Source organism: Diceros bicornis, chromosome 23 (genome assembly GCF_020826845.1).
Source record: "Diceros bicornis minor isolate mBicDic1 chromosome 23, mDicBic1.mat.cur, whole genome shotgun sequence".
NCBI classification, from domain to species: domain Eukaryota; kingdom Metazoa; phylum Chordata; class Mammalia; order Perissodactyla; family Rhinocerotidae; genus Diceros; species Diceros bicornis.
Genome location: NC_080762.1, coordinates 23,846,725 through 23,862,767, shown reverse-complemented (window position 1 = coordinate 23,862,767; position 16,043 = coordinate 23,846,725). Strand labels below are relative to the sequence as shown.

Below are 16,043 nucleotides of genomic sequence, written 5' to 3'. Positions count from 1 at the left end.
AGAGGCCTAGTAGTCCATTGTATAAATAAATCACAAATTACTTCTCTCTCCCCTCATTGATAGGTATTTTAGCTGTTTTCATTTTTACTCTAATACAACGATGCTTTAATAAACATCCTTGTTTGGGGCCAGCCCTGTGGCTTGGCGGTTAAGTGCGCGCGCTCTGCTACTGGTGGCCCAGGTTCGGATCCCTGGCGCGCACCAACACACCGCTTCTCTGGCCATGTTGAGGCCACGTCCCACATACAGCAACTAGAAGGATGTGCCACTATGACATACAACTATCTACTGAGGATTTGGGGGTAAAAAAAAAAAAAAAGGAGGAGGATTGGCAATAGATGTTAGCTCAGAGCCGGTCTTCCTCAGCAAAAAGAGGAGGATTAGCATGGATGTTAGCTCAGAGCTGATCTTCCTCAAAAAAAAAAAAAAAAAATCCTTGTTTGTATATTTTTATATGCTTGTTTAATGTTTCTTTAGGATAGATTCTTTTTTTTTTTTTAAAGATTTTATTTATTTATTTATTTTCCCCCCAAAGCCCCGGTAGATAGTTGTATGTCATAGTTGCACATCTTTCTAGTTGCTGTATGTGGGATGCGGCCTCAGCATGGCTGGAGAAGCAGTGCGTCGGTGCGCGCCTGGGATCCGAACCGGAGCCGCCAGCAGCGGAGCGTGCGCACTTAACCACTAAGCCACGGGGCCAGCCCTAGGATAGATTCTTACAAGTGAGACTGCAGGGCCAAAGAGAAAGCACATTTAAAATTTTGATTAATAGTGAGATTGCCTTCTGCAAGATTGTACCAATTTACACTCCTAGCAAGAGTAGATAGGAGTGTTCATTTCCCCATAACCCCACTAACACTGGTTGTCTGAGGCTTTTTATTTTTGCACACCTAATTAGGAAAAAGGTATTTTTAAAAATGTTGCATATATACATTTTTCTTAAATTCGGTAATGTTCAGCTTGGTTTCATATGCTTATTGGCTGTTTGTATATCTTCTGTAAATTATTCTCTTCTCCTGTCCAACTTCTCTCCTCTCTGCCTTTCTTCACCTCTCTTCACTCCCAGGATCCTAGGCGACCCTCTCGTCCCCCCCATTCGATAGAAGGATATATTATAGAGATCAAGGGACAGGGATCTAATGAAAGAAAGCAGGTCTTGAGGTATTAGAGACTAAAAGTTTTTCCAGTGGAGTGTTTGCATGTAGAAGAGCCTGCCCAGAGGGGGCAATGCTTACCTCCAAAGACTGCATTGCTAATGGGGCCATTTCAGGCTTCAACAGGAAAAATACTTTCAAGTGGGAAGATCTTCCTGGGACCCTCAAATTATAATGAGCCAATGCTTTCTTTGTCTACCATGATGAGGCTTTCTCCTGTGAGTGGATAAAGGCAACTGCTTGGGACTTAGGATCACAAAACCCTTGACTAAGTCTTCACACATCTACACATTAATCTAAAGAATTAACCAGAAATGCAGATAAAAACTTATGTACATAATGTTTGTCATATCATTGCTTATCAGATCAGAAACTGGAAACTATTCAAAATGTCCAACAACGGAGAATAGGTTACAAACAATTTTGTAGATACATCTGATGAAATACTATGCAGCATTTTTAAATGATGCTGGAAGAAGTACACTGAATGTCATTGGAAATTATTTGAATTTTACATTAAATATATATGCAAAGAAAAAACAGAAATAAATATGTCAAAACCCCAATAAAGGAATTATATTTGGGTAACAGAAATATGAACTGACCTTTTGGGCATATTTCAATTTTGAGAGTGAACAAATATTACTGTTATGATCAGAAAAATTATCTTTAAATGCAGACAGTAGAATGTTAAAAGAGTAGTTGAATGTGTTAGTTCCACAAAATTAATCCCTTTTAACCTGGGAATCATTGAGAAATAAACACAACCCTGACCCTGCCAAGGTTCAGTTCTCAGTGATTCATACTGAAGGAACTCTGCCACCACACCCATCCTATCCCTGTTGGGCACCCAAAGCAGGCAGTCGTGTCCACCACCCTCAATCCGTTGACTTCCCCACATCCAACACACTGGGTCCCAGTTTTAGGCCTCAGGGGCTCTTTCTCCCCAAGTCCTGCTGCTTCCCCAGCTCCTGGCTTCACTCCTAACCTTATGTTCATTCTTACAACTTCCTTTTTTGTTGTTGTTTTCGCTTGAGGAAGACTAGCTCTGAGCTAACATCTGTTGCCAATCTTCCTCGTTTTTTGCTTGAGGAAGATTCACCCTGAGCTAACATCTGTGCCAGTCTTCCTCTACTTTATATGTGGGTTGCCGCCACAGCGTGGCTGACAAGTGGTGTAGGTCCACACCTGGGATCTGAACCAGTGAACCCGGGCCGCTGAAGTGGAAGGTACCAAACTTAACCACTACACCACCAGGCCAGCCCCCCCCCCTTTTTTTTTTAATTATTAATTACTGTGCTGCTCCATTCACTTTAGGAAGCTTTATAGTAAGTGTACACGTACAGGGGCCAGCCCCATGGCATAGCGGTTAAGTGCGTGTGCTCCGCTGCTGGTGGCCCGGGTTCGGATCCCGGGCGCACACCGAGGCACCACTTGTCAGGCCATGCTGTGGCGGCGTCCCATATAAAGTGGAGGAAGATGGGCACAGATGTTAGCCCAGGGCCAGTCTTCCTCAGCAAAAACAGGAGGATTGGCATGGATGTTAGCTCAGGGCTGATCTTCCTCACAAAAAAAAAAAGTGTACATGTACAAATACATAAATTGTGATTGATTACAGCATTTCTAATTATTTCTATAATTTATTTTAAAGCGGGGCATCAGGCCTTTGGTCAGACTCTTCTTATACCATTTGAACTGCTCTTTGTACAGTGTTTATTTGCTAAGAAAAATATCACATCTCACAGGCCTGTGTGTGATCTGTAAAGCCCTATTGTTATTTTCCAGTGGCGTCAGTAGAGATTTAATATCCCGAATTGTGACGGACCTTTTATCTCAATCTAAGACTTTATCACTTTCAGAGATGCTTAATGCCCTGATGCATATTATTCATTCATTCACTCATTCAGAAATAATTTATTGAGAGTCTAGGGTATGCTGGTCACTGTGCTACATGCTAGGGAATTATGGATTGAAAATACACCTTTGTTGATGTGCAGAAGTTTGCAGCCTGGAAGGAGAGGTAGACAAGCCCATAAGTAGCTGCCATACTGCCACTGTAGTAGGAGCCTCAACAAGCAAAGCACAAGGAAATAGAGAGCCTGGAGGAGGGACTGATCTGGGGAGGTTTCCAGAGGGACACATGAGCTAAGTCTTAAAAAATATATATGGTGATGGTTGTATAACCCTGTGAAAATACTACAATCCATTGACTTGTACACTTAAAATGGGCAAAGGGTGAACATTACAGTATGTAAATTAGATCTCAATAAAGTGGTTAAAAAAATAAAAGAGGTATAGAATGGGGTCAAATGCGTAAGAAGGGGAAGAACATCCTGGATAGAGAGAAGAACACGGGCAAATGCTTGGAGATGTGAATCGGCTAGACAAGTTACAGGGACTGCCAGTCCTTGGGTGTGACTAGAACATAAGATAGAGGTGGATGACTCAAGTCTCCAAAGGGGTTTAAGCAACAGAATCACAGGAGCAACCTGATCTTCATGTGATGGCATGAACCCAGAGTCTCAATGACATTCTGGGCACCTTCTGATTTTTTTGACAGAAGACCCCTTTCTCTGCCAAATCTAAGATGGGGAAGAAGCATGCAGATGGGGAAGAGCCCAGATGCTCAAGAATTTGGACAACAAACTAGTTTTCTTAAAATCATTTGGGTCATCTCCCTGCCTCGAGGTAGGTTAATGAACCTAGACAGGAATTTGTTTTTCCTTAAAGGTTCCTAGAGAAGCACGTCCCAAGAGGGACTGGCTTTGGGCTAAGACAAAGCATTCTTCTAAAGCCCCTTGCAAACCCAACCACACATGGAAAGCCCCTCCCTGCATTCTGACCTGTCTGTGCCGGTCTAGTGATGTGACGCATTGATGTGAGGCCCTTGTTTACTTCGTTACCCAGCCCAGAATGTCCAGAGGTAAAGCTCACTTACATGGCACCTGGTGATCGGGACCTCCAGGACACTGGTAATGATAGTTCCACTGAGCCTGTGGGGAAGGGTTAGGAGGCAGCATCTGTACACACGCTGGATACCTCTGAAGTTCAAACTGATGGAACTCCCTGGACCGGAGAGGTCTGGGGAGGTCCTGGGGGTAACACACGGAGGTGAGGGGCAGGGGCCTTTCCAGCTGCCTGATGCCCAGGACATCTTGGGGCTGGGAATCATACCCCGTGTCTATCGTAGGCAGATCCGGGGCTGCTCGGTTCCTGTGGGGCTGGGGCTGTGGTGCCATCTCTTGGCTCCTGCCCGAGGAGTCTACTGAGGGATTAGGTAAACATTGGTCTGATTTGTCTGAGTCATGGCCAGTGTCAGGAGAAGCTGCTGAAAGCTGAGATCCCAGCCATTGATTACGTTTTTCCGTAAATGAAAACTGATGCTCCTGCGGGAGGGCTCCAACCACAGACGTGGGCTCAGGCTCGCCGGCCGCGGAGGAGCCCGAGGGAAAATCTTTGCCTGGGTCTGGGTGTCTCCTCCAGAAGCTGTCTTCACTCTCCTCCAGAACTTTAGTGCGCAGGCAGGTGACCTGCTGGGACACAGGCCACTGGTGATTTGCAAGTTTCAGGGGTGGGTGAGCCTGAGAAAAGTCTCCCGAGGAATAGTGAGGGGTTTGGGGCACAGACGAGCTGTTGGGTGCCATGTTCCTTCTATCTGGAGCAGGTAGTTCTGATTCCTCTTCTGGGGAATATTCTGGGATTGGTTTCAGTAACTGACTTGGGTATGGTTCTGATTCATCCACCTCCACAGGAATGCTTCGGTTCATTCTAGTTTCTGGAACAAGAGAAAACATGCCACAGCCTTAGAAGACAAATCATTTCATGGAGTCCTCACTTTAGGACTGTAAGAGACCTCATTCAAGGTGTGGTTTAAATTAACAGAGAGTGACACCAACATGCCTGCAGAGCCCCAGTCACATAAAGTTGTTCACTTATCCTCCAGGCAAAGGCGCTAACGCTTATTAATATATTTTTATCTGGAAGGCAATTCAAAGGATGTGACTGGACCATCATGTGGTAGACAGCACAAGGGGAAGACATAGCTGAAAATCAAGGGCCAAGTATTGAGGCAAGAGAAATTATCATAGTGTAGGCTGCTTCATATGTGCTCATAGATGTATAAGACGTGTGGGGGCCGGCCCTGTGGTGTAGTGGTTAAGTTCTGTGCATTCTACTGCTGCGGCTGGGGTTCATGGGTTGGATCCCGGGCACGGACCTATACCACTCGTTAGTCATGCTATAGTGGCGACCCGCATATAAAGTAGAGGAAGACTGACACAGATGTTAGCTCAGGGCTAATCTTCCTCAGCAAAAAAAAAAAAAAAAGATGCGTGGAGGATACACAAGACATGCGTACATTAGTTTCCTCTGAGGATGGAAATAAGCTGGGGGAGAGGTGGGGGAGGGGGATTTTTCACCTTTTGAACTTTTAAATTTTTGCTTTGTGTGACTATTGCCTAATCAAAAAAAAAAAAGATTAAAAAAAAGAAAGAAAGCCTGAGTTAAAAGCGCTGAAAGAAAGGTCATAGTGACATTTTCCACTTAACAACTATAGGTTGTTTGGAGGACTTAATTCTCTCTGGCGTTATGCCTGCAATTAAGGTAGCCATGACCATCTGGTGTGTGGTGTGGTAGTTGAACTTGCAAGGCTTGCTCAACTAGCCTTTAGCCCACAGAGCATTCAGGCCACAGTCCAGGTAATATCGGACTGTCCAGTAATATAAAAATAGAACTCTTAATCAGCATAGCAAAATGAGAAAGAAAATTAGCCTCCTCTTATCATTAGATTGGTAGAGATGATGCCCCAAGACGCCTAGGCTCCAGGGGAAAGAAGGAGGCAGCCTAGGGACAAGACAGCACAGGAGTGACTGGAGACCTGCAGAAGGCTCCAGAGCAGGTGTAGTCGGGGGAGCGGGGGGAACATCCCTGAGGTTCGTTCTATGCAGGCCTTGTCCATAGCATACTTCAAATACCCTACAGAGAAAAGGGATGGTACCAGTGGTGGATTATTAAATTCATATTTTAGATCCATGTAGAATTTCAACTACATTTACTAAGGGCTTATTGTGCCTAAAGTCACGATGTACATCAATTATTGTTCTAAGACAAGTTTTGAAAAATATGAATTCACCTTCTCTTGAGCCCTGTACCCAACCCAATGGCAACATAACACCATGCATTTTAAAATGCTGCCCCTCAGAGCAGAGGTGGGGCCAGCAGTTTCCTACTAAATTTACCTTCACTGCCTATAGAAAGATACTTCAATTTGCCTCTCCATTCCCTGCCAAATGAATACTATTTAATATGTCTCTTACCCTCACTTGGTATCAAACATACCCATCTGCTGCAAACAACCTTTGTACTGTTCTCTGGCACAACAGAAAACTCCTTCAGCTTCTAACTCCCGGCTGGCCCTCACTCCCCACTTCAGCCTTCCCCTTCTGCTGTCTCCTTTCTAGTCTGCTGTCTAGGCTGTGTGTGCCCCTTGTCTCTTGGCTCTGGGGAAAAGAGACCTCATCACCTAAATGGATAAAATTGATAAACTGTAAAAATGAACAAGAATCTAACCAAAACACGAATATTTCAACTATTATTTTTAAATGATCAGCATTGTTTTCCTTTCTTTCTTACAGTTTTTCTACAGCTATGAAATTGGGTATGCCATACAAAATCCTCTTCAGCTGGTCTGGAAACAAAACTAGTTTCTGAAGGGCTGGCTGAGCGTTGTGTAATCTCCTGCAAGCATCTGTGGGCCCACGGCTGACTGACGGGGAAGGCAAAGAGATGCAGCACGTGAGCGACTAGCCAGAGGACTAAGTTCTGTCAGCTGTCTCTTGTCATGCAACTCTTCCATTGCTCGCATTTCAGGTACAACTGTTCACATTCTCCCTGGGTTTTCAAATGTGAACGCCTTAGAAGTGCTTCCCTGAAAAAAAATGTTGCAAATTCTACTCTTCTAGCTGAGGAGCCTTCAGGAGCTCTGAGGAAGCTAATGAAAAAGGTGACAAGTGTGGTCATCTCAGGTAACTGGAAATCTGAGGCGCATCCTATGGTGGGAATTCCACAGTTAAAACTGGTCAGAAAAGGAACAAAAGGCCCCTCGGATGATAGTCAATAAACCTGGCGTGTCAATGAACAGCCTCTCAGGAAAGCTACGGGATGAGTAATCTTTACAAAACAAAATGGACCCTGGTGTTTTCAATGCGTCACCATCAAATATTCAAATGGCAAATTACTACTGAGCCCTACTATGTGTCCAACTCTATGCCGTGTATCCCCCTTCTGAGCCCTAAGCTCTATTAAAAAATGTTTTATAATAGGTAATACCTACAAATGATACAAAATTCAAGAGATACAAGAGAATATACAATGAAAGGTAATCATTTCTAAAGACATATAAAACATTATTCCTACCTTCAAGTTGCTTATGATCCAGCTCAAGAGAGAAAACTAATACAGGAAATCAATGGCCCTGCCCCAGGGCCTTTGCACTTGCTTTTCCTTCTCTTCGTAACCCTCTTCCCCCACGTATCTGCATGGCTTACTTCCTTTCTCCTTCAGGTCTTTACTCAGCTGTCACTTTCTCTGTGAGGGATCCCTGGTCCCTGTCTCTAAAATTCATACACACTCGTTCCCTTGTCTCTCTTCCCTGCTTACCATCCTCTCTAGCAGTTATCACCATCAGACATACTACAAAATGTATAAGTACCAATATCTAATAGATTCCTTGCTTATTTATTATCTCCTCCCAGAATGGAAACTTGCTGAGGGCATGATTTTTGCATATCCTGTTCACAGCTATATTCTCAGCACCTAGAACTGTCCGTGGCCCATAGTAGGTACTCAATAATATTTGTTGCATGAATAAATCATTGATGCCTGATTCAGAGAGGGAACAGATCTGTGTAGCTGGAAGGATCACTGACAATGAGAATGGCAGGCTCCATGGGGGTAACAGGGAGGATCTGATGGGCCAAGTCCTCAGAGGTCTTAAAATTATACCACATGGGGACTCTTCCCTCTTCCTCTAAGTGTCAGGCCCCAAGGTGGCCTAGGCCATGCCTAAAGAGGTCCCGCTTATAGGCAGGGTTGACCTTGACGCTCACTTGCAGAATAAAGGTGATTCTGCCACCCAGCGTGATGGGAACATCTGCTGTTCTGCTCCAGACAGGGAGGCAGCTGGTCTGTTGGTGCATCCTCAGAGCTTCGCCCAGAATGGCAGAGGGTGGGGCGTGCCTGCAGCTGCCACGTGGGCCCCTCCCTGTGCTAGACCTCACCAGAACTGGCGGAACAAACCCTGCCACCCTCCAGAGGGTGAGGGTGTGAGAATAATTACACACAAATGCCACATCAGAGGGCCACGGGCAGATCAGTGGGTTGTGTCGGAAATGGCAGTTTTATTTTTTGGTCTTTGATGTCAATGTTGTAAAAGTACACATTTTAAAAAAAATCAATCAGTATCTCACCGCTCCTATTTCCATTTTCCCCTGTTTTATTCCAGGGCTTCTCCATGTGATGTCCACGTGGTTGTAACCGTGGCACGGCCTGTGCTCCAAGGGCAGCACTTGGATTGGAGTGGAAAGGCCCTGTTTCCTAACCGTGACCTAGAGGAGAAGTCTCTGACCCCCAAGGGGGACAGATGACCTGACAGCCAGGCCCCTGAAAGCCCCAGTGCTGGCAGTGCCCTGGACCACCTTGGGCTCATCGGCACGAATGCTGAGCTCAGAAAGGCTAGGAGAAGCTGAGCCTGTCAGGCCAGGAGGACAAGACCATGTCTGCCTCACCCCAGCAAATCCCTGGGGGAACGGAGAGGCTGGAGGGTGAGGGAACCCAAGGGAATTTCGGGCTCAGAATCCCTTTCTGGGGCTCACAGTACAGATGCCCGAGCCCTGTGGCCCACTGTGCAATGAATACTCTGCATCTTTTAAAAAAGACTGAGGAAGTGCTGTGTGAACTGATGTGGAACTATCTCCAAGGCTTACTGTTAAGTTAAAAAAAAGTAAAGAGCAGAACAGCGCGTAGAGTATATGCTGCCCTTCGTAGGATCTAAGATTGTCTACGCACCCACCATCTCGTCAGAAATTCGGAACAGCGGTTGCCTCCAGGAAGGGAACTGGGAACTGGGAACAGGGAACAGGGGCAGGAGGGAGCATTTTAGACCTTTTAAATTTTGTGCCAAGTTCCTATATATCTACCCAAAAGATTAAAAAAAAAAAAAGAAAAAGAGAAGCTCCACTAGTGATTCTGATGTTCACAAAGATTAAGAATCGATGCGAATGAGGCACTCCTGGACCACCGAGAGGAGAGTGCACGCGCCCCTTAAAAGGCAAAAGACCATTTGGCAGAGGGTGAGAACATTCGCCCGGGCTGGGAACGGGTGGGCACAAGCCAGGAACAGAGGGTGGTTCCAGGTACGCACAACGAGGCTGGAACAGGTGTGCCTGTGAGTCTGGTTCTTACTCCCTCGGATCTGACCCCAGAGACGGCGGTTTTCCCTCTCTGCAGTCTCATTGCCCTTTGGACCGTGAACTGTGGTTCTAGCTCTTGCATTCTGATCGCACCTTTCTTCAAATCTCTCTGTTGGTTCTTCTCTGTCCAAGTCTCTCCCTTTGGCTTCCTTCCTGCCTCGTCAGGCCTGAGCCCTTTCTCTTAGCCCCTCCACTCTACCTGAAGTAGCCTGGTTTTGCAGACAAGATCTTACCTAGATGCTGGCAGTTTTGACATCCCATGTGACCATGCTCCCTGGTGTCTCATTCACAGAATTTCCCATTCTCTCTCCCTCTCTCTATTTCTCTCTCTCTTTTCTGCACACAGCTCACAGTCAACCCCCCTGAGCTGCCTCCAACTCTTTGCTCGTGTCTGTTCCCGACAACCTTTTTCTCTTCCAGCACATCCTGAGTTAGATCATTAGTTTCCTGAAACAGAGTCTATTAGTCTTCACAACACTACCTTTCTGATCTCATAGTTCATCAAAAGCTTCCTTGCCTGCCGTTATTCCTGCCTCCCCTTCTGCATGCTCATTAGACCCCACCCTCGCCTATGTGGGAAACAGGTCTCTCTCAGGGCACACACAAACAGATCGAGTGTCCACATTCACAGTTAACTGTGGCTTCTACCTTCCAGATCGACTTACCCTGAATCAACACATATTTCTAGGAAGTGGGAAAATATGCAGTACTTAAATGCACAGGCTCTAGATTGAAACTCCCTAGGTTTAAATTCTTTCTCTGTCATGATTAGATGTGTGACCTTGAGAAAATTACTTAACTTCTCTGGGCGTCGTTTTTCTCCTCTGTAAAATGGGGAAAATAACAACACTTGCCCCATAGGAGTATTATGAGGATAAAAGTGCTGCCTGTAGGGCCTGGCCCATATCAAGCTCTCCAAAAACAAAGGCTATTTTGTTATTATTTTTGCAACAACAAGTGAATTGGCTTTGGAACTCTTTTTCTAGACCGTGTTCACTGGTTTTATACCTGGACGCTAACACTATGATATGATCTAATATATGGAGATCATATCTTTTTAACCAACATGTGTATTTCTGGCACATTCGATACACATCATCTCATTTGGTCCTTAAAACAAGCTGGGCCACAGGTGGGGTACATGGCATCTCTTTAGCGTTCCTGCTGTACACAGGCTTAGACACATTAACAAGCTTTTCCAAAGTCACAGCTCAATCCAGGCTATAGACTCCCTAACTCATTCCTTTAAATCACACGGACCAGGGGTTGGCAAACCTTTTATGTAAAGAACCAGAGAGTAAATAGTTTATGCTTTGTGGACCACGTACTGTCTCTCTCTCATGCTCTGCTTTTTTGTTTGTTTGTTTTTAAACATCCTTTTAAAAATATAAAACCATTCTTAGCAATAGCTGGTGCAAAAACAGATCATGGTCCCCCTTTGGCCTGAGGGTTGTAGTTTACCAAGCTCTGATATAGATTATGCTGATGAATGAAAATATAAACCTAATGAAATGGATATACTTAAGAAACCTTACCCTTTGTTAGTAATAAGTGTTAATATTTATTGAATGTTGCTGTATCAAGTATTATTCCAAGTGTTTTACATGTATTAACTTATTTCATCCCCACAGCCACTCTATTTGAGAGATATGATTGCCAGTCTCATTTTACAGATGGGGAAACTGAGGCACAGGGAGGTTAAGTAGCTTTCCCAAGATCACATGGCCAGTGAGTAGCACAGCCAGGATTGAAATCAAAGCAGCTCAGCACCAGAGCCTGTGCACTTGACCATTTGTATCTCGGTTGGGAGCATTGAGTTGTATAGATATTTGAGGGGGAGAAAGGAGATGAGGGAAGCTGAGAAACCCTTAGAAGCTTCTGGAATAAATATATCTCAGAAGCATTCACCTTGAAACTAAGGAGGCGTGGATACAGGCCACCTGTGTTGTATAATGAATCCCCGGGCTGGGAACCTCTGGTGGCTTTCCTTCATGCCATTACAATAGAGGATACGGATGAGACTGCAGAGGCATCTTGATTTGAGAAAAGCACTTGATTGGATCTCATTAAATTTTAATCATAAACTGAATTCAAAATAAATTGAAAACTGGTTGACAGAGCACAAACAAAGGGTGATGATAAATGGTGAGGCATTGAGAGAGGGGAGATCTTCCACGGGACGCCTCTGAGGCAAGGACGGCTGGGATTTAATGAAGGTGTTATGTCCCTGGAAGAAGACAAATAGCATAGCAAGAAACAGAGGAAGGGCAGGAGTGAGCAGCCTGAGTAATTAATAAACCACATTACAAGCTCCTAAATAATCAAGGCTTGCTGTTCACCAAGTGCTTGGATCTTTTTATAAGCATTCTTTAGGTCAACAATAGGGTTGAAGAGGCCTAGAGACACACAGCATGAATATTTCAGGTGGACATAACAAATAAATCTATAAATTTACAGCTAGGAGGATCGTCAGATCCAATTTGGATCAGATGCTTTCAATTACAATTATTCTCAAGGTCTTACTTCATTCCCCAGGGAGTAATTTTTTTTTATAAATCTCTAAAAGCCATGGATATAAAAATATCTGTAAACTCCTTAATGTTCTGTTTCCTGCCCAAATGCATGCAAACTTGCACAACACGGGTTTGCTTAGTGGAAGCTGGTTTTGAGTGACCTGTTTGGCTCAGGTTCAAATTCCAGTGAATAAATACTTCCAAGTTGACTTGTAATTTCCCAGACAGAGAAGTTCTTCCATTTGGTTTGCCAGAAGATTGGAAGCAGTGGTGAGTCCTGGAGACAAGGAAACATTTACTGGCCTTGTCCGTTCCCTGCACAGTACAAGTCACATCAGGCTGGAGGCAGCACAGCATGACCTGACCTGATTTGAAGAGGTCGGATCTGGAACTCCTTGGAGCCAATAAACAAGGAGGCAATGGACTAACAGAACGGACTGACTCTGCCATGTTGGACGCTGGTCATAAACATTTAGAGAACAACCTCAAACCAGCCCATGGGTTTTTTGTTTGTTTGTTTGTTTGTTTCAGATAAAGTTTCTCTAAGCACACATCTGTGATTCTTAATTCAGTCCAGCCCCCAGAGTGAAGGAGAGGAAGGGGCAGAAAGGAAAAATCAGAAGAGGAAGAAGGGATAGGAAGGAAGAAAGGAGAATGGAAGAGGAAAGAAGCAAGGAAAACAGGGAAACCTTGAAGGAAATTTTTAAAAATTTGCCCTTTGTTGGTGTAAGAGAAAGACTTACTTAAATCGTGATTTTTACGTGTTGCTGAGAGGGGGCAGTTGGAAGGAAAGGGAAAGAATGAATACAGTGTGGTAGGTGAGCTGGTAAGCCAGGAAGAATCTGGGCAGACAGCACAGAGGAGGAAGAGAGATCAGAGACAGAGGAGACTCAGTGACCTTGGGAGGAGAAGAAGGAAAAGCACGGGAACCCTGAGCGCAGGAAAACAATGAGTCCAAGAAGAGCCAAGTTTCCCTCATCACTGAGGGAGCTGCCAAGACCCAGCCAGCCCAGGTCTGAGGGGAGGGAGGACGGGGGACACGTGGGCTGGGGCTCCAGTAAGTCTCATCACTCCCAAAGAGATGGATTTCAGCTGCCTTATCAGGGAACCAAACCAAACTGGCACAGCAATACCGGTCCCGAGGTGGGAGAAAGCCCATCGTCCTCCCTCGGCTAGTTCACAACTTCTGGGCTCCAGGAAGGTCTGCAGTCACATCTGTGGACACACACAGACACACACACACAGGGACGGAGCGAGCTGAGCAGTCAGGCTTCGAAGCTCATGTGGGCTAGTAGGAGGCCTGCTGGGCAAGAGACCCAAAGAATGTCAGTTTCATGAACTAAAAATATCTTGGTGACAATGCACTGGGAAGAAACAGGAGAGGCCCAGGGGGAGAGCATCTTGATTCCAACCCTCAGATGCTTTCTCACAGAAAGACGGCAGGATTGTTTTGATAAGGAAATGTGATCAAACATTAGGGGTCATTTCATTGGATCTGAAAGGGATTTAAAGTTTAACATGCCTCATCTGAGCTCTTTTTTTTTTCTGCTGCAGTTGCCTGCCATTCATGTATGTTTTTAAAGGCTAATCTAAAATTGCCTGCAGCAGAAAAATGATTTGAATTCAGAATATTTGTGAGATTTCGATTCTGCGATGTATAAAACATAGATTTAATTTAGACAAACTGCCCACATAATCTATCTTTCTGAATGCCTGTTAAAGAAGTCTGCAAATACTCCTGCCTTCTCCTCTTCTGATTTTCAGAGCATTTGAAAGTCACTAACTCCTTAATCCTGAGAGAAGCAGGCTTAAACATTTTCTGTCTTTGCACCCTCCCAAAGTGAGTATCCCCGAGTTAAGAACCTTCTCCTCGACATGTTGGTTCACAGCCCAGACTTCACTCCTAGTCAGCCCACCCCACACAATGAGCCGAGCAGAGACACTGCATTGTCCATCTCATGACATGCCGTCATGGAATGATCTGGAGCTGCAACACCAGATTAAGAATGACTGTGGGTGGCCTTTCTGGATCAGAGCTGGGCTGGCAGCCCGATTTCAGGTAATGGTGCATCGTTATTTGAAAATAAAAATCAGTAACTCGTCACAGGTGAAGCATCTTGAAATTCTTGTCCTCTCATCCCAGGGGCATAGAGAGAGCCATCTAAAAACATGACGAAGACTACACCAGGGCCTTGATATTCCACAGAAATGGTTTAGCAATACCGAAAGCCCTGAGTCAGCCCATCCCCGTCAGCCAAGGCCTGTTTGAACCGTATTGAGGGAGACTAATTGCCCAAAAGAAACAATAACAATTTTTAAAAAGTGGTGGTTTGGAAAAGGTTAAGGATTCTGTGAGTCTGCAATCTATTAATGTATCCAATCACCGTCATCAGCCTTACATGGTATCAGGATGTGCTTCACAGCTTCCTTCCACCTCCGTTAAAGGCCCCACACACAGTGATTGGTCTGGCCAAGGAGTGGTTTCCAGCTCCAGCTCAGTCAGTAATGCAGCCTTCTGGAGCCAGGCTTGTCTGCCAGTTCCCTGGCCTACTCTGACTCTGTGGGCAAGTGCACAGGCCAGTTCTTCCCGGGTAACCCAAATGGGACACGAACTAATTCAAGAAACCCTCTGTTTTCTCCTATTTAGCTAGAGCCAGTACTAACGCCTCAATTCCAGGCAGCCCTCCCGCAGAGCCACATGGCTGCCCAGCCTTTCACCCAGACTACGCTTTACCTTTTGCCTTGAGAGCAGACGAGTGAAGCAGAACTCAGAGCAGCTTATGTGGAAGGAGCCTGAGCACCTACGAGGCGTTTGACAGTATACTGAGTGCTGGGCTGTAGAAAAGGATTAAGAAACAAAAGTCCTTTTCCTTCAGGGACTAACCGTGTAGTAGAAGGAGGTTAAATTAATTTATTTGAAGAATCAGTAAACAAAACAAGTCTTCTAAGACCACCCATTACAGCTACCCCTCTGGGACTCCCATTACTCTAGCCTTATTTTGTTATAAGGGAATTTAGACAAAATCACGTTAGTTCACCACCCCCATCCCCACCCCACATTTTATTGATGAAGAAATCCAGGCCTAGGAAAGCCAAAGTGAATTGCCTAAGTCACAGAGCCAGCAAGGGGGTGGAGTGAGAACTTGAAATCAAGTTTCTTGTTCTCTTTTTTATTATTTATTTGGTCTCTTCTTTTACTATTCATTTAAAAATATCCTCGTATTCTAAGAGACCATCTTGAACTTGAAAGTTACTTGAAGCTTAATTAGTTTCTAAGATCAAGTAATAATAGCTTTTCTCCCCTTGTTTTCCCTGAAGGCTACGTCCAGGACCAGCAAACGTCTGGGTAGCTGGGGAGGGCTGGAGGGCTGTGGGAGAGGGGCTGAAAAGGCAGCCCACAGCCAGCACCGAGCTAAGCTGAACTTCCTGACCCAAGAATGCGGTGTTGATTTTTTTTCCCTGCGTGAAACAGGGCTTGAGAAAACTTGCGAGTTTCCCTTCCATCTCTGCCACTGACGTGTTCTGGGGCTGGAAGCCAATTACTTAATCTTTGCCATCCGGGCTCCCTCCTCGGAGAAGTGGGGCTTGTCTTAATCAAAACTTGTGGGGACACTAAGTACTCAAATGGTTCCCAGACAGCTCTGAAACCTACGAGTGACTCCTCCACTCCTCAAAGAGTTAATCTCTGCTGGCCTGCCTGAAAGACCAAACTACCAACACTTTCTCACAGCAGAAACGTAACTGTCATTTCTCAGCCCAAGCCGGTCTCCGCACGAACGAATTAAAGATGGGGAGAGGAAGGTGGAGGAAAGGAAGGCAGAACGCTTCAGTAAAGGAGAAAACAGTGTTTTGGAAAATGGGTCAGAGGTTAAGAAGTAAGGCTAGGCAGGCGACAACTCTGAACAACT

General features: G+C 45.1%; 1 protein-coding gene across 1 annotated transcript in view; it reads right to left on the bottom strand.

The window, feature by feature from the left end:
- TRAF3IP2 (TRAF3 interacting protein 2) overlaps positions 1–16,043 on the bottom strand; it is a 39,809-nt gene that overhangs the window by 23,492 nt on the left and 274 nt on the right. Inside the window, exon 2 of the mRNA XM_058566449.1 lies at positions 4,093–4,929. Within this exon, the coding sequence (XP_058422432.1) occupies positions 4,093–4,921 (829 nt within the window). The 5' untranslated portion in view covers positions 4,922–4,929. The remainder of the gene's footprint in view (positions 1–4,092; positions 4,930–16,043) is intronic.